Genomic DNA, 20,266 nt, shown 5'->3' on the forward strand with positions numbered 1-20,266 from the left:
CACTAAGGCTGCCGCGTTCAAGTTGGTCTGTGACCACTTTTTACTATCGGATGTTCTGGTATGATTCTGTACCATGATTCCACACCTAGCTATTTCCAACTTTGTTTACAAATTGTTGACAGCTGTGGGGGGTTTTTTAATACAAATGAAATACAAATTTCTGCTTAACTCGAAAATTAATCAAGCAAATGGAACCAAATTTGGCATGTGAAGGTTTTAGGGAACATGAGACATGTTTATATGGTGAATAGAAACATGTCTTCCCCCTCATTAAGGGGGGTCTACCATACAAATGAAGCATAAATGTCTGCATAACTCAATAATTAATCAAGCAAATAGAACCAAATTTGGCATGTTAAGGTTTTAGGAGGCAAGAAAAGTTTCTAAGGTGGTTTTACACTCCTTCCCCTCTCTACAGGGAGGGATTGCTGAATAACTCGAAAACTAATCAAGAAAATGGTATCAAACTTGGTATATAGAGATTTTAGGGATCGATAAACGTTTTTATGGTGCTTCGACTCTCCTTCCCCTCTCTAAAGGGAGGCAAAAGCAAAAGAAACAAAATTTGGTATATAGAGGTTTTAGGAGGCAATAAATGTTTCAATTGTGGTTTCAGATGAGTGAAATATTATCCTTTTGCGCAATCTTACAAACGTTAAGTTCGCGGTGTCATTAGCTCTCTATTCCGATTTCGCCCTTCATATTTCCAACAGCCCTGATTCACCTTTGTACAGCGAAAAAATCTACTCAGAAGCTTAAATAAATAAATGAAAGCACGGGGGAAATCCGATTTTAAGGATGATTATACGAATGGCGCACAACTTTCTTAACCTCATTCATAACTATGCTAAAATTGGGCTCTCGTAGGCGGCTTTACGGCCATCGAGTGGTTACAGTATCCGAAATGGGTAGGCTCGGTTCATGGTGTCTTGGAAATATCGATATGTCGCTACCAAGATAAAATGGGCAGTTGTGAAATCTTATACAGGCCACCACAGCGGTTAATTTGGTCGACGTTTCTATGCATCCCCCGAGTGTTCTACCTTCTTTGATTTTGATATTTTGTTTTGATTAGTTCAACACTTTTATAATTAACACTTTCATAATTAAAATTCGAAAAAATTTTTTTTGACCTTTTGATTTTTGACTCAATATTTCTAATTGAAATGTGTGATTCAAACGTCAGCTTTCTGTGCAAGGAGTGGCACTACCTAGAACTTTTTTTTAAGCTAAATGGAGTGTCTGTTCCCTATGTATAGAACCGCAGTATTTTCTATACATATAAAAAAACTCGTGTCACGATGTTCTCCGTTTCGAACTCCTTCGAAACGGCTCGACCGATTTTTATGAAATTATGCGCAAAAAACTTTTTAGGCATGAGAATATGTCGTAAACTATATATGATACCGCTAGGACACTGATTACCATATGTTTAATATCGATTGCAGGAAAAAAGGGTTTTCTGATTATTTTTTTGTATTTTTTCTTCCTAAATTTGGCATAAAAATACTTATAACCCTCAATTTTCACAGTCATCACCTATTAATTAATTAATCGTGATTTTAGTATTCTGGTATAAACTATGTCCAAATAATGGACCTGTCGTCCTGCTTCATCGAACTATCATCCACACATGCACTGGTAAAAGCTAAAACCAGGTGCATTGCCGGCGAAGTGGAAGCCTTTTTGAATGAACACAATGAATTTTTGAAATTCTTCATATCATACATGCTCGGATTCCAAGGTCATAACCAATCATCAATTCTGATAAAACAGCTAGAGAACACGTGTGTAGATCCAATGTGCATGTTGTTGAATACATTGCTGGAATCATGGAAGACGACTGCACAGCGACTCGAGGAATTGTGATTCGAATAAGAAACAATAATCTGAAGTTCATCGTTGACACACATCTTCTTCTACAATGGTACTAACGTTCCTAAAGTTCAATCAATTGAAGTGGCGTGAGGAAGAATACATTCAATTGCGAGACACTATCATGAGCAATACCGACACAGCCTTTGCTATTGCCATCACGTTTTTTGAAACAAAAATAAAGTCTTTAATGGCCTTCTTTACAACTTTACACGTATTCAGTCCACAATGGCAAATGACAATTATTTGCACATTTTTAGTTTGGTTAGTCGATAAAATACGCCCTGAAAAAATCGATAAAGTAATTTCCTTTATGAACGGGATCCAGCAGTTATAAATTTAGCTGTCCGTCCGACAGCGAACGTATATCTTTAACCAAATAATTTTTATGGCAGAACAACGTTTGCCGGGTCAGCTAGTTTGTATTATAAAAGAGGTTTTATTCTGATTATGATTCTATGAAAGGTTCATATTTTCCCACCCTTCCGGTAACTTGTGGATATCATCGCATTAAAAATCTTCCATTTTTGTCGTGTGCGATGAAACGCGCAGTTTCGTACAAATCCGCAAACAATTGTGAATCGAAAAAAGCCACGCCGTAGAAAGTAGAACTTCCCAGTTGTGTGCTTTCTATTATTCGCAAATTGTTGTATGTGATGTAGTGTTGTCATGAAAAACAATCTCTCTTGCAGAATTCCAAATTGATCGGTTGTGGTTTGCATCGTTAAATATTGATTGTTTCATCGGGCTTGAATAATTTATAATCTTCTGATTCTTCTTTGTCTTAATGGACACCAAAGTTGCTGAGGAGCCTTGCCTGAAGAATTTGCGTAAATTACTAGTACTAGTACTAGTCAGTGTTTCCAGATTGAAATCGGTATCAGAGGGGTCAAAAATCTTTCTCATCTGTACTTTTGACGTAGGACTACGTCTTTCATTTCTATACCGGGGTGTAAAACCAAAGTTTCGAGAACGAAAGCGTTACGCTGGAGACCGAGATTTTGAGCGTTAATAACTCTTAAACAACTGAACGAAATGGTATGATAAACACTTCATTTGAAAGATAAATATATATACTTTTACTTTAGATACTATATACTTTTAGATTTAGATACTTTTTCATCCAAAAACTTGTTTCAATAGTCTTAAAATTGCTTTCAAAACAGGCTATTGAAATCAAAAATCGGTATATAAGCGAGCGCCGCTCGTAAACCCACTCAGTTATGATTGAACAGCGATTGGAGCATGTTGTCGCTGTTGTTGTTAAGCTAATTTCGTTTATCATGAATGCGCTGATGAACGGTGTCACCAAGAGCCTGTTTGTGCACCTAAGGCCAAAAGGGAATCCATCAGGAGGAGAGTGATGCCACGGTTCCGCTTGAAACATCGGAGCAGCCGCCACACACACACACACACACATACACGCGCGGAATTCTCGTTGCTATCATCGTTGCTGAAAAATAATCTGCCAGTTCCCCAGGGAATTGAAAAATACATTCATGCGAAATAGTTTATTTTAATGTTTTCTATCCATATAACACTGCAACCAAATACATTTGGTTTTGTTATTTTTCAATCAATCGCAATTAACAGGAAAGCTTCTGAATATTTTTTTCCCCATCAGTGGAAATTTTCGTATCCAATATTGGATGCATAACATGAAAAACGGAAAATGTTTCACATCGCGAAAATCAAGTCATTTTCGAGCGATTATTTGCTTTCTACTCATATAATGCTTCGACCAAATACATTTCGTTTTGGATTTTTTCAATCAAGTGCGATCAACGTAAGACCACGTCTTTCGGCAATTTATTAGAGGTGCAATGAATCTTTAGGAATTCCCGCTCTACGCGCACTGGCAAACAATGTTTACTCAACAATTTCTCAAACTAGAAATGGGTGTTGTGAGAGAGGATTAGCGAACGCGAAAACGACAAACGGGAGAAAGATACGTTTGGAGGTTGAAGGAAATTGGCAGAAAACTTCTTCATTCTATCATTCAAATAATGTGATTCATACCACATCGTTTTGCCAGAAAGAGATTATTAATGCTCAAAGGAGGAATCGAGTCCTCCGAGGAAATTACCCAGCGCAAATTAGAGTCGACTATCGATTGCGGCATTCGTACACAAATAATTTTATAATGCAGTTTCACCAAAGTGATTTCTTCGGATATATTCACTACATCATGTCATGTATTTCATATTCTTCATAAGGAAATCCATATCCATGGCACCTATCGGTAACGAATTATTATCGAAACCACGATTTTCGCTAAATGCTCCTTTCAGTTCGGCCTATAAAAAACTTTTCTGTACTCTAATTCATCAAATTTGGAGCCCTGAAAAGGGATTATATGCTAAGCTAATATAGCACGCTCTCCTCGGATACGATGGGCCAGCTGGATGTCCTTGGGCATGATGTGACGCGTTTTGCATGGATAGCACACAAATTGGTATCTTCGAATAAGCCTCCTGCAGCGTCATTTTGAAGTCCTGAGCAATTCCACGAACCAAATGCTGCAAAGGTAGCTTGCGGATCAGCAATTCGGTCGATATCTGATAGCGACGAATTTCATGCGAAGTTCCCGGTCGATAGCGATGTGGCTTCTCCACCTATCCTGCTACTGGTGCGCTTATCCGAGCTGACTTCGTGTGCCTTACCACCGAATGACTAACGAGTTGTCTGCGAAAGACTAACGAGCTCGAGTCCTCACGGTGCGAGAGTAGAGTAAGAAATGAACGAAAGCAAAGGAAGCGTCATTTATAAACCATAAAAGTATAGAATCTAAATCCCACCCTTATTATATTCGTGAGTATACAGTAAGCTTATACAATAAAGAGGGTGGGGTTTACATTCGATTCTTTTATGTTTTATAAAATGACACTTCCCTTGCTTTCGTTGTTCACAATGGTGCTACTGACACTCGACCGCAACGGTTATGTTTTAGCGCCATTCTAAAAGAGAATAATAACTATAGAAGTTTTCTCCTACAACCGAATGTATAGCTTTTTTCAAAGCTGATTTCGGTCCTAAATATAGCGTTTTTTTCAGCAACAGTTGTCCGGATACCAGGAAAGGAGGAAGCAGCCGAGAAGCCCCCAACGGCCATTCAGGAAGTTGGTTCGGTCGGATTGGCCACTTTGACCGGCAGTTTTCACTGCCCCCTGCGTGTCCCGCTGTCTGTGCCCGTCTCATCAGCTACGTTTTTCCTGCCAGTGACGCGCGATTTTGGCGCAATTTCTACTCATCAATCATCAGCAGCTCAGGAGGTGTGAAAAGAGGTTTTCTTCGCTTCGTCGCTTCGAACCGCTGCGGCGATTGCCCTGCCGTCGGCGGTATCCGGTCCCTTCCCCGCTACCCCACTACCATTTGGTGGTGTATTAGGAGTGGTTCTTCAACACGATCGGTGAGTGACCAAACCTTTCTTAATACCAGGAGTTAGTGAGAGATAGGACGCCCAAAGGGTATAGGTTAAAAATTTTTTTACTACATATCCCAAATTAATTTTAATTTAACTGACATTTAAAAAGTGATTTTTTCCAAGTGTTTTTAAAAAATAGTGTTTTTCCGCCAAGTGATTTCGGTGTTTGTTCTTGTGACTGCGTTGGCATTGTCCCCCGCCGTTTTCGTCCCCCGTCGCACGTCGTATGGTCTACTTTGGTTAGTGAATATTTTACGACTTTTTCGCCGGCTACACCTGGGTGTAGCTAGGCAACAAAAATGGCTTCCAGTAGTTCCGGACCTCCAGGAGGCCGGGCTACAAACCGTTACCGTGGAAGACCAACCCAACGGACCAGTCCATTTTGGGCTGACCCACTGAGTGGTGATCTTGAAATTCTTCTATTACGGGCCACAGGGGAAGATACCCTCCCCTCGAACCCCTTTCTTGTAAGCAAGACAGTTGCCAAGGCAGGATCCTTAGAAAGTGCAAGACCACAACGAGACGATAAAAACCGAATTCAATATGTACTCTCAGTAAGAGAAAAGGATGTTATCGAAAATTTACTTTCAATTAACAAGCTAATTGATAGAAATTATTTACCATCCGACTCTAAATCAACGCAAATGCGTTGTCACCTGTCGTGAAGTTCTAGATTTAAAGGAAGACGAATTGTTAAAAGAACTAGCCGATCAAAAAGTGATCGAGGTAAAGCGTATCACCAGGAAAGAAAATGATTTGATTATAGCCACACCAACATTAATTCTGACCATTCGTGGAACTGTTGTTCCTGAGTATATAAATTTTGGATTTCTTCGAGCAGGGACTAGGAATTATTATCCAAACCCCATGCAATGTTTTAAGTGTTACCGCTTTGGGCACACAACAAAACGGTGCAGACGAAATACTCCACTCTGCAAAAACTGTGGAAAAGAACACAAAATAAATATTTCCGGAAACAAAATTTGTAAATCCCCTGAATTTTGCGTCAACTGTAAGGGTGATCATACCTCATCCAACAGGACGTGCCCAATATGGGTAAGAGAAAACAACATAACCAGAATAAGAGTAGATGAGGGAATATCTCACAACGAAGCTAGGAAAAAGTATGACCTCCAGAACAATGGAATAACCTATTCCAGTGTGCTGCAGGACAGACTTAATACCATTCAAACAACAGTAGATGGCTGCACTCAATGCAAATGCCAATGTAATTCCGCTAGACCCAATCAGGATAATAGCCAATCCATTACTTCAGGCAATGAAACGGAAAGCTCGGTAGATGAATCTGAAGAAGATTCCGAAGAATCAGAAGAAGAAGAAATAGAGGAACCAAAGAATATAGAATCTGAAGAGGATAGACAGGACATGTAAACCGAAGAGGAATCAGATAATCCAATGGAATACATTGAAATTAGGAATAAAAATAAAAGGAAAATCTCGAACAAAGGAATATCTTCTGAAGAACATAAGTCTTCTGATGAGGAAAACAAGCAAACCAAAGAAGTCCAACGAAAACGGACAAGGAACGAACAAACAAATCAAATAAATGGAAGAAACAACACACACACACACACCAACAATAAACACCCACATAACAACAATCAACAATCACATGCTAACACTCTATACCACTCCACTCCAAATAAAAATAACACTAACACAAATAACACACACACCAGGAAAGTTTCCAGCCCTCCAAAGGGTAATAATAAAAACAAATAAATTATTACTTCTATTACATAATTTAACCTTTAATCTGCAGCATTTTTATATCAATCAACATTATTTTAGTTAAACCGAACGGCCCGGAGTTGCCGTCCACCTTATTCTTGAGGGAGGTAGGATGGACGGTGGCTCCAGCCCTCGATCTCTTGATACTATTTACCATACTTTTCATAAAATAATTCATTAATCGAAAGACCTGGAGTCACCTTCCGCCTTATTCAAGAGGGATGGGACGGAGGGCGGTCTTCAGGCTTTCACTTATTCATATTATATTTAATCGGATTATTTCTTTAAATAACTTTCATAATCGTAGGACCGGAAACCGACTCTCCCTTATTTTTGAGATGGTAGGGTGAGCGGCGGTTCCTAGTCTAATATTATATTTTCTCTAAAGGCCGGGAATTGTCCTCCATTTCACTCAGTGGGATTGATGGCGAAGACTCACGGTGGAACACATATTAATCACATGCCCTAAATTTAATGCTTCAAGAATAAAGTTTCAGGTTGCAGACACCATAAGGACAGCACTATCGGACGACGCCGTCGAGCAAAAAAGGACCATCTAGTTCCTAAAGGATACAGGTTTATTCGATCAGATCTAATGTCAAATTACTAAATCTACCTATACTGATAAAACTACGTTTGTTTTCTCTTCTAATTTCAGCAAAAGATGAGCAGGTTTTTACGTCCATTTTAGAAGCAAGCTCTTCAAGCACACTAAAATGGGCTTTTTCCCTGCTCCAATTGTTTGGTTGTGTTTTTGGCCCCAGAGCCGTGTAGGGTGCGGCGATACGACATACGTCCATAGCGGTTACTAAGACTGAGTCGAGCGATAATAACGAATTTTGCAATAGTTTTTCTTAGTTTTCCTTTAGTTAAATTTCCCGCCCTCAAGGGCAAGAGACGAATGAACTCTCAGAGTTTAAAGTCTCTCTAATTCAATACCTTCCTTCCTTCCTTCCTGCTTTCGTTCATTTCTTACTCTACTCTCGCACCGTGAGGACTCGTTTCATCGGGACTAAGCAGACAGCTCGTTAGTCTTTCGGTGGTAAGGCACCACGAAAGCAGCTCGGATAAGCGCATCAGCCGCAGGAAGCGTGAAGAAGCCACATCGCTATCGACCGGGAACTTCGCATGAAATTCGTCGCTATCAGAAGTCGACCGAATTGCTGATCCGCAAGCTACCTTTGCAGCATTTGGTTCGTGGAATTGCTTAGGACTTCAAAACCGACTTGCGCTTCCAAAGTTCCGCGGTTATGACGCTGCAGGAGGCTTATTCGAAGATACAAATTTGTGTGCTATCCACGCAAAACACGTCACATCATGTCTAAGGACATTCAGCTGGCCCATCGAATCCAAGGAGAGGGTGCTATATTAGCTTAGCATATAATCATCGGCCCTTTTCAGAGCTCCAAATTTGATGGATTAGAGTTCAGAAAAGTTTTTTACAGGCCGAACTGAAAGGAGCATTTAGCGAAAATCGTGGTGTCGATGATAATTCGATACCGATAGGTGCCATGGATATGGATTTCATAATGAAAAATATGAAATATATGACATGATGTAGTGAATATATCCCCATATCGAAGAAATCACTTTGATGAAACTGTTTACCGTTTGTCGTTTTTAATTGTTGGGAAAGGGCATTATTTCTGCTGACTAAATTCCAAGAAAAAATCCATTCCTTCTTTAAGCGTGATTCATTCTGCTTCGGATCAACGGAACAGTATGATAATCATTTCATACAAAAGATAAAATGTCCAAGAGTTATATGATTGCTATTTATTGAGTCGAAAAATTGTTTCAATAGCTTAATGATAGCTTCGAAAACAGGTTATTGAAATCATTCGTATCCGTATGTAGCGCGCCCACTTGGAAACCCATTAATCTTATTGGAATGTGAGAAGGGGAAGCTCATACTTACGTCTATGCATTATGCTGTACACTACAGACTTTTTTTCTCCGTACTGATTAAGAAGCCGACCGAACTATCGGTCGACAAGTCAGTCTGCAGTCGGCGGGGGCTCTTAATTTCGTTTTTGCAGGCCGAACCGAAAAAATTTCAGTCGAGTTAACTCTTTTTTACAGTAATGCTTTTGAATCCGGACACTTTGCATTACATTCAATATCATACCACAGCCATAACATTTTTTTCATGTTGAATTTATGCGATTAATAGTTGCTAATATAGTTACTGATAGTTTCTTGATAGTTACTTATCAATCGCATTAATTCAACATGCAGAAAATGTTGTGGCTGCGGTATGGTAATCAAAGTAACGCAAAGTGTCCGGATTCAAATACATTACTGTATACTTACTTCGATGTTATTCGTTTCTCTCTCAGGGTAAGCAACGAATATAATAAGGGTGGGGTTTAGATTCTATACTTTTATGGTTTATAAAATGACGCTTCCTTTGCTTTCGTTCATTTCTTACTCTACTCTCGCACCGTGACGACTCGTTTGTTTGGGACCAAGCAGATAGATAGTTAGTCTTTCAGTGGTAAGGCACACGAAAGCAGCTCGGATAAGCGCACCAGCCGCAGGATAGGTGAAGAAGCCACATCGCTATCGACCGGGAACTTTGCGTGAAATTCATCGCTATCGGAAGTCGACCGAATTGCTGATCCGCAAGCTACCTTTGCAGCTTTTGGATCGTGGAATTGCTCAGGACTTCAAAACCGACTTGCGCTTCCAAAGTTCCGCGGTTATGACGCTGCAGGAGGCTTATTCGAAGATACAAATTTGTGTGCTATCCACGCAAAACGCGTCACATCATGCCCAAGGACATTCAGCTGGCCCATCGAATCCAAGGAGAGGGTGCTATATTAGCTTAGCATATAATCATCGGCCCTTTTCAGGGCTCCAAATTTGATGGATTAGAGTTTAGAAAAGTTTTTTACAGGCCAAACTGAAACGAGAATTTTCGTTTGGATGCCATACAGCATCGAGAAAATTCCGGAAAGATCTAATCGTTGCTGAAAAATAATCTGCCAGTTCCCTGGGAATTGAAGAATACATCCATGCGAAAGAGTTTATTTTAATGTTTTCTAATTATATGGCGAACACAGCGACCAAATACATTTGATTTCGTAATTTTTCAATCAAGTGTAATTAGCTGGAAAGCTTGTGAAGATTATTCTTTCCTATCAGTAGGATATTTTCGTATCCAATATTGGATGCATAACATGAAAAACGGAAAATGTTTCGTATCGCGAAAATTATATAATTTTCAATTGATTATTGCTCAGTCACCGAAATTTTCATACTCAGAGAGTTCATTCTCCTCTAGTTTGCCTTCCAAATTGCCATCGTAAACCACACCATCTCTCGATTCAATCACGCACGAAAAGCATACTGAAATGATATTCTGGTGGTGAAACCGATTCATTTTTCGTGAGGCGTCGTGCACAAATTACGTAACGTGATAAGGGGGGAGGGGGTAGATGTTGCGTTACTTTCTGTTTATTAGAGATAGGAAATTGCGTTACGAAAGGGGGGGGGGAGAGGTGGTTCAAAATTCGGATTTTTAGCGTTACGTAATTTGTGCACGACGCCTGAGGACATCGACAAGACAACATCGTTACTGAACGAGCTGAACGGCGAGGGATCGAGGGATTCATTACCTGGCCTGACCTGACCTGAAATGCAATCAGTTTGTTTTAACTGTGAGGGAGCGCAGAAAAGCCGATGCTGATACTCTCGTGACCAAGAGAGTATCAGCATCGAAATACGGTTCCTCGGGAAGACATAGAAGCAGCCGCCACACACACACATACACGCGCGCAACTCTTTTCGTTTGCTGGTTATCGAGAGGAAACCTGGAAAAAAATGATCGTTGCTGAAAAATAATCTGCCAGTTCCCCTTGGAATTGAAAATTACATTCAAGCGAGTTTATTTTAATGTTTTCTATCCATATAATACTGCGACCACATACATTTGGTTTTGTGATTTGTCAATCAAGTGCAGTTAGCAGGAAAGCTTCTGAAGATTATTCTTCAGAACAAGGTTTTTTGTATCCAATATTGGATGCATAAAACCTTGAGTCTCCAACGTAACACTCTCGTTTTTGAAGTCACCCAAATATTTATTTATTCATTCATTCAGGATGGATTTAGATTCAACTTCAAACAAATGATCTCTAAATCAACGATAGTCCTACGTCACCCTTGCGGTTATACCATAGATATAACCCACTTCCTGTTTTTTTTCCAAAAATCTGTACCATCGAAAATATTCGTTGTATAGAAAAAAAAATTATTAGCTTTAAAAATACTCATTTATTTACTACAAATACTACATTTACATTTGCAAGTCATTCGTGTGTTTGATGATGCTTATACATAGTTCTTTTGAATCTATATTGCATACTATTATTTTTCAAAGCTGCGAGCTGCCACCACGATATTTGACTAAATCCTTTGATCTCAAAATAGCGTCAATCGTATCGTTGCTGAGTCGTTTTCAGAGCTTATTTTTGTTCTGATTATATTCAGAAAAAAATCGCTCGACAGTTGCCAAGGGGTGAGTCATAGTGAGAACATTACAAACAAGGCATCGAAGCGCACAAAAGGCACCAACCCTGCACATGCTCGTTTTCTGAAAAAAATTCTGAAATTGTGATTTCCTTACGGAGTAATTTTATTTTTGGGCTACAGAATCAATTCTCCACATCTTGTACATTCACATTGTAGTTAGAATCCTGGAAACGCTGCTAACACAACGTTAATGCTAGTCAAATTGGAAAAGTTTCTGCGATTTATCATTGTCCTAGACATGAGCGTCGAATCATTCAAATCGAATCTTTTTCAAATTTGTTTGATCAGCTCCACGAAAAAAATGCGACAAATATCCTTTGAAATGATCTGTCTTTCGATGTCTATTCTGCTGCTATTCCAATCTAAAATTCTTGTCGTTTTTCAAACGATCTTCATATTCAATAGCATTGGACATTTAAACAACGTAAAATTCCTCGCAGATATTAATGATCAAATAAAAATATTTCAGCTCTTCATGTATTTCTTCGTGAATTCAGGTTTTTCAGCCCGGAACAAACGATTCAATATGTTGATCTGGGGCAAACATACGTCGCACCATCCGACACGAATGCTTTCACACGATCCTTGTAAGGTATTTCGACCTTATGAAACTGATCAATAATTGCATTTAAATCAGCAGCGGCGTAAAAGTCGTCATATACCTCAATGTTTCTTTGTTCAAATGTAAGAAATTTCACAAATGGAATAAATCAGTACCATTCTGTACATTTCACAAAAATCTGTACTCTATACCGTATCTGTACCAAAAATAACGAGAAAATCTGTACCATTCCAGATAAATCTGTACGTGTGGCAATACTGATACTAGTATTTAGTTGAGACGTCTTTTGCCAAATAACACGCCTTAAATGAACACAGTGCAAGTCGGAAGGAATTTCTTTTGACGAAAAATCCTCCAACCAGAACGAGAACCCCGAACATGATAAGTGTGACTATCACCACTCAGCCACGGGAGCGTTTCACACATTAATGACCAAACTTTTGGGGCAAACTTGAACGTTTCATTTGTTCTGTTTCCACGACTGAGATCGATGTGGATGAGACAAAGGCGAGCTATCGGTAGGCCTTGTTAGATTCTTGGCAAACCAAGGATTTAACCTTCAAGTGTAGAAAACACGGGTTTTTACGTTATCCAACAGACGAATCGCGAAACACGGGAAATCTCGTGAGCGATCCGCAATGTGTTAACGGTTCATAATAGGTCACACCATCTTCCTGCCGAAGCCATTCGGATTGCGGTCGACGTGCATGCTGTGCCTGAGTCTTTCCATGATCTATATTCGGAGCAAATTTTAGTACTTACAGTTACTTGCAGGTTACTGCAAAATAAATTCAGATACCCTACACACTCCATGTTTGTATTGGAGACGTAAACGACAAAATTAACAAAATCGACTTTTTCACCGTTATGCATTCTACGCAATGTAATACGTTTGCTCAACATGCAAACAAACATTCTTTGTTCGAAAACATCTGAGCAATTTTGAAAAAACGTTTTTTAAAAATCACTGTTTGTCCGCATAACAGATTTATGGAACTAAACAGATTTCATACATCGTTCGAGAATCAACAAATATCAGTATTATATGCTATAAGCTAAATCTACATTTGAATCACATTCTTTGTAGAGTCCAAACATGTCATGAATGATAGTGTCTTATTACTTAGTGTTTCCTAATACGAGGGTCACTATTTATATTTCGGGAATTGGCAACACTGATGTCATGTGAGTCCATCTGACGGTTCCATCGTAAAGTTTGACATTTTTGACGATATACGTACTCAGAACATTTTGTCATACGGACGCTATTTGTTTATTTTATATTTAGTTGAAAGTTTGGTCTCGGCAAAAAAAATGGATCTGAATCGTGAACATTTTCGTCCGATGATTTTTTACGTCTTTCGACGTGGATTATCACAACAAGAGTGCGTCAATCAACTTAATTTTACTTTTGGCGATGAAGCTCCATCAAAAACTACTGTGTATCGCTGGTATAGTGAATTCAATCGTGGTCGTAGTTCGCTGTCCGACGAGTTTCGTGAAGGTCGTCCAAAATCGAATGTAGTGCCAGAAAACTTCGATGCTGTGCACGAAATGATTAAGCAAAATCGTCATGTAACCTATTGTGAGAATGAGGCATCCCTAAGCATTAGTTCCACCAGCATATATGCGATTTTACATGAACACTTAGTTGTGCGAAAATTATGTTCACGTTGGATCCCACATAATTTGACAATCGCTCAAAAAAAAGGCTCGTGTCGATTGGGATAAATGCTTTGAAAATTGGTTTAAGCGCATGCAAAAGTCGATCGATCATCGTGGCGAGTACTTTGAAAAACAATAAAAATATATTCGCAGCTTAACTATTTGTTTCTGTTCCTATTCCCGAAATATAAATAGTGTCCCTCGTAGATGAATATAAGAAATCATTGAAATGTTGCTTATATAATTACTATTTTTGCAGTGCAGTGTCTGCGACGAACGAAAGAAGCAATTGTGTTTTTTAATGTGATAATTACCAAAATTTCTGTATTTGAATCTCCAAGTAGGTAATTTAACAATCAAATCAGTAGTAAAATCAAATTAATTTTGGTTCTTAGCATTATAACTCCTCGAATTCGATATCGAATTATTCCACATACTCAGTATTTACACATATCGTTGGTGTAATTCACTCCACAATCTTTATGCGATTGATCGTGATATCGGTAAATCATGTTGCTAAAATTACTAACATAACAAATTGCTTTTACAAATTCAATTAATTGAAAAAACACGAATCTGCTGTTCTTATCATATCCCAGAGTATTCAGGAAAAAAGTACTATCATAGACTCCCAACAAATCCGGAGAACCTTTTCCAGACATTTCACTAAATTTCTTCTAAACCTATTTCACTTTATCCGATAATAATTGAAACTACCGACGGAGACGTTTTGCCTATTATCGGAAATGTAAATGCTAACACTACCGACAGAGCAACCTGGTGATTACGTCTAGCTATGCAAACAAATGTTCATTGAAACGATTGATTGTCCACATAAATAGACGCAAGCGTTTTCCAAATGCAAAATCTCCTAGTCCCTCTATTTGTCGATAATACCGTTCTGAATCATATTTAGGACAGCTTCATATTCCGGACACTCTTTATGAATAACTTGATATGCTTAATGCTCTGATGATATAAGAAAAAGGTTACTCTAAAGAATCAATTTTGATATTAATTTTATAGTTATATCATCAGGGCATTAAGCATTTCAAGTTATTTTTAAAGAGCGTCCGAAATGTGAAGCTGTCCGAAATATGATTCAGAACGGTATCCTTCAACTGTACAGATTATTTCATTGGAAATTGGCATGGTTACGCTTATACTGCCGTTCTGCGCATAGTTGTCCCATGTTCTAAAATCAGCAACTGAGAAAAACACATTCAAAGTTTTCTAGCATATTTGTCTATCAGAAGCTTTAGGCATTTCGGTTTAGTAATACACTGGGTTTTCTATAAGCAGAAAACTCTTGTTTAATGAGATGTGAACAGATCCTCTTATTTGAATTTCCAAAATAATCTTTTTTCCGTAAGATTATGCATAAAACATTGTTTTATGAAGAAGAGACTGATCTGCAATACTTTGCAGAATATAAATCTCATTGTTGTTAGGCATTCGCTAACAAGGTTTACACGTGTTCTGTTAAACTTTTTTTTTATTTGTTTGAGAATCAGCTCGTTCTTCCGAACAAGAAATGGGTTCATTAGCTCTGCTATAAGCATGACATAAAATTCTTCTACTTTAACCGATTTATTTGATATGGATTTACAAAAAATAAATGGTGGTACAGTTATGAATATAATATCAACATGGGACAATTGAGCTTGATGTTGTTTTTTTGAAAGCTGGGAACAAACTATAACTTTTTTGTGTTTTTCCAGAACATTAGGCATGAAAATATCGTTTTATGAGGAAAAGTGAAAATTGTTAAAAAGTAACTATGCTTAGAACGGCAATGTAGACAAAAAAACAACAAAAATTCGTTTTCCCAACGTTCTCCATGAGCTATCTATTTTTGTAAATCCGCTTTACGGGGATGTATATCTAGTCAATGTTCATTTTACATCTGTTCGAGGTTTGATAAAAAAAAAAAGAAAGACAATATTATAATTTTGGTTTCTCTATTATAATAATTTTATTTAATATTTAATATATTTAATACAAGATTTGATAATATTTGTTTTGATTACATTTATCTATAATTTCCTCGTGCTGGTATAATTGTTTCATAAATATAATTACAGTTTTATGCGACATTCGCTGGATTACAATCAGAAAGCTTGAGCATTTAGCTATGACAAAAAAAGGGAGTATATGGGGGGTAAAATCAAAATCTGATGAATGCAGTAAAAATGAAAGATTCCGAATGCTTATAACTCGAGCATTTCTTGTAGCCGCAAAGATATTTGCATCAATTGATAGGAAATATGTCTATGCATCTATCACAATAAATTAGATTTTATTTTTCTTGAGATATACGATTGAATACCTTCAGCTGTCTTAATCTTTTAAAGTGTATAAAATATGCACATAATATCTGAACAAAAAAAAAGTTCGTTCTTCAATTCTAACATCTAGCAATCAAACATACTTTATTACTTCTTACTTCTAACAATGGTCTTCGTTTTGCACTTTCAGCATGGTTATCTTCACAAACGCTCTGGGGATACCAATAAGTGGCAGTTGAAATGGTTCTCCTTGTACCAGGTGAGTTACAGTTCTCGCAAGAAAGACTCCACTCAATGGCCAATGGAAGTGACCGTTGAATGTGATGTCTGCGCAGAATTCATCATCCAGCGCTAATGTGTTTCCCATTCTATTTGATCCGACAGAATCTGCTGTTCTACTTCGAATCACCACAAACGACTAAGCCCGCAGGATTAATCTTTTTGGAAGGTTGCTACTGCGAACGAGTTATATCGTGTCCCTCGTTGATCAGCTCGCCGGTAAGCAGTACTGGCGACAAGGGAAGCAAGGTAATTAAGGAGGACAATTCGCAGGTGAGAAACATAGACATAGAATTATGTACTGGAGGATCAATTGGTTGAAGAAATATTTTGGAGATGAAGGGTGGACCGATCAAAATTTGAGCGAATAGGAGGGTGTGTAAGTTCATGTAAGATGTCATGTAAGGTGTCATATTTCATGTTGGATAAGATTTTTAAAATAAATTTGATGAAATAGGCACTTAAATATAAATATAAGATAGGGGAAGTTTTCACCCAAAGCAATATGCCTATCTCATGCGTCCATATACCGGTAGAATCCCCGCTTTTCGAAGAATATTGTAGCTCGACTTATTTTTGTTCAGTAAACAGAGCATTGTAAGCCGTTACCCACCACTTCCTAGAGAACAGTTTCTATTTTCATTTATATTTTAACAAGCTGCAGATTTTCTGAAATACGGAGTGCTTTAACATTGCCATTAGGTTTTGTACAGCGAACTTGTCGACTTTTTCGCCATAGAACGCTTGCTTGAATTGTCTTTCATTTTCCACCGTTTTTTGTGTTTTTTTTCAAGCTGACTTCGCTTATCATTGGCCCATATATCCATGAAACGGAGCTTAGGGATGTTGGTAGAGCAAAGCAATATAATTACAGCAACATTATCACGTTATTATTGGCATAGGGGAAAGGGGGCAGTTTCGGATAACGCTTGTAAAAATTAAGTGGTACAATTTTCAACCAAATTAAAAATATAAGTAAGTTAACAGCCCTTCCACCAACAGCTGTCATATGGTTTGACATCTCCTGATCGTTTATTACTTACGAAAACAACACAGTGCCCTTTTTCATACACGTTTCGAAACTTTTGAGCTGGAAGTTGTAACTATTTCCCTAATTCCTTTGTGAAAGATTGAGAAATTTAAGTACACCACGTCAGTTAGTAACTAATATGAAATGAAAAAAACGTGCATACAACGGGGAAATAAAGGGTTTATTTATTAGAAAAAATTATTATTTGTCTTCGGATGGTGGTGGGGCACATTCGGACATCGTTCACGGGGCACATTCGGACACTGTTTAATACCTCATAAAATTTGTGTCTGATTGTTGTTTACTAACAAACACCAATACAGTCTGATTCTCAGACCTAATGATGGTTCGAAACTACAAAAAAAACCGATAGATCAATGAAGATGAGATGGAAAGAGCTATCGAACTAGTTTCAAATAGAACGTTTTCATGATTCTAGCTCACAGATGGAACAACTGGGTCCATTGCCTTTGCTAATTTCCCAACTAACGGTTGCATAACGGGAAAATTGTTTCTCAATGTTCTGGAACATTTGAAAAAGGTAGCAAAAAGCAACGTAAACGAATCAATTTCAAAAAATCAAAAATCAATCAAAAAGTCATTGCACTTTGGAAACAATTAAATATTGCCGAGAAAATTGCACAATTCGTGTATCTCTTCCACCTTATGTCATAAATCGCTTACAACCGCTGGATGTTTCAGTTATGGGCCCTTCAAGCAAAAGCTCTCAGTTTCCCAAAACGATTGGCTACTCAACCATCCTGGAAAAACTATTTCTAAACACTAAAAAATTTCTAAAATTTTTCCTTTCAGGTATAGTTGCATCGGCTTATTATGCTTCTTTCTATCTGAGTAATATCCTAGCTCCACAAATCCACATCCACAAAAATGTTGCCCTTTTAACCTCGAGTAAACCGCGAGTATTCGGTCGAATCCTACTAAACATAGAAATTAGTTGAAACTTTGTATAAACAAACCTTGAATTAGCGGGTCCGCAAAGCTTATGCGATTGAGCCTTACAAATAAATGAACTGGATAAAAAAAAAAAAATATCCTAGCTGGAAACTAAATGACAGGTTGCTATCCATTCTCAAGGAATGTTTTTTCGGACAAGGATTTTGAATGCTCAATTGATTTCACCTACTGGAGCGTAGGTAGCAACTGACTCATCGGGTAATACAACAATGATGCAAAACATTACGTCTACAGCACAGATAGATTTTACCATGGCAACTTTGTCCCCGGAAAATGTTGAACCTTTCCCAAGAACTTCACCGCGGAAAACCACCACTCAAAAACGGAAGGAAGCAAAATCACGAATTTTTACTGACTCTCATAGCAAGCAGTTTTCTTTCAGACAAATACTGATAAACAGGAAAATGCAGAACAGGCTGGAATTAAGAGGACACGGAAGTAATTGTTGATAAACATAAAATTTAATTTTTTTTTCGTTGTCCGAAACTGCCACACACATTGGGCACATCAGGACAGAAAGGCAATTTTCAAAAATTCGAATAAACCATTCGTAATCGCACCAACGCACACCTCTAACACTCTCATATGATACAATAATGTCCAAATGACAACCAGGATGATTTCAGGATTTTTTTAAGTTTACAAAAAATATTAAAAATCAAGGAAAAAAAAGTATCCGAATATCCCCCTCTCCCCTACTATCTTTTCATAATGGATTCTGAATCCGACCATAACTGAACAGTTTATCGTGTTTTTTGAGGAAAGGCAGCATACGTTTTTCAATGCATTCCATGACCAATAACTAGAATGGTTGATGGTCCAGGTGATGATGAAAATATCACTTTTCTAGCTGCTTGTGTGAATGGTCTGCAAACCAGGGTTTTTGTGGATCGTTAATAGTCTAGGTCTAGAAGATGTTTACCACATTTCGCCTTCTCGTCGCCTTGTCAATCTCGTGTTCCTCAAGCTGCTTGAAGTTCGACTTAATGACGTTTCGTCGTCCATAACGAAGCAAACATATATGTAGTTTGTATGTCGTCATCCTGGCGGCTTGGGCCGCCTCGATTCCTGATCTTCTTTAAATGGGGACTTCGCCCCATCACATAGACCTCACAATAAATTTCATTACGAAAAATAAGTCTCACAATTTATTAATAACAATATTAAAAATTTTACTTCATATTTTCGAGCTAAACGATTTTTCCATATTAAAAATCTGCTACATGAACGAACCAGCATTGTATTTGTATTCGCTTAAATTAAATTAATAATAAAAATTGCGCTTTCTACCGTGCAGGGATTATACTCATGATTTTTTTTCCGCGTCTGCTTTATTATATGACCGCGATTTTACATGTCAGAATATTTCTAGTAGGATTGCGTGACCTAGAGCTTTTTCTAAACGGTTGTTTCTGTTGCTCTTATTTCATTTGATTTTTTCCGGTCACGATTTTCAAGACCTCCCATGTTTCTGTGACTTACGTTAATTAAACTCTGCATGAACCGTTCTACATAATGTGTTAGTCATTTATTAGGCAGAACTCGACTTTTGATATAGTACAAAAATCGGTGTTTTTAGATGAAATAAATGGGAGTGCGGGTAAAACCGACACTATGAGAAAAACGGATGAAAACTTATTACAACAATTTCGAAGTACTAACGGGTGTTAAATAAAAAAAGAGAATTTTTTCAATACCTTTCAGTAACTCAAATAAAGAGCGTAACATTTTCTTTCTCCAAGAAAATAGCTCTTTGGGCTCCCTAGAAACAGAAGGCGTTTTTGGTTTTGCTAGTTTGAATTTAGTCAAAGCAAAGATGGCGTCGAAACAGCACGTGCTCCGCGAACGCATTGTACGGTTCTACGAAACGCATTTCCAGCAGG

General features: G+C 37.9%; 1 protein-coding gene across 12 annotated transcripts in view; it reads left to right on the top strand.

The window, feature by feature from the left end:
- LOC129780236 (ras-specific guanine nucleotide-releasing factor 2-like) overlaps window positions 1-20,266 on the top strand; it is a 536,608-nt gene that overhangs the window by 44,248 nt on the left and 472,094 nt on the right. For 11 of the 12 annotated variants that reach the window (XM_055788276.1, XM_055788280.1, XM_055788278.1 and 8 more), the window contains exons 3-4: window positions 16,290-16,358; window positions 16,484-16,651. In XM_055788276.1, coding sequence (XP_055644251.1) covers window positions 16,290-16,358; window positions 16,484-16,651 — 237 coding nt within the window. The remainder of the gene's footprint in view (window positions 1-16,289; window positions 16,359-16,483; window positions 16,652-20,266) is intronic. The other variant, XM_055788287.1, reaches the window with a different exon arrangement.

Source organism: Toxorhynchites rutilus, chromosome 3 (assembly GCF_029784135.1).
Source record: "Toxorhynchites rutilus septentrionalis strain SRP chromosome 3, ASM2978413v1, whole genome shotgun sequence".
Taxonomy (NCBI): Eukaryota; Metazoa; Arthropoda; class Insecta; order Diptera; family Culicidae; genus Toxorhynchites; species Toxorhynchites rutilus.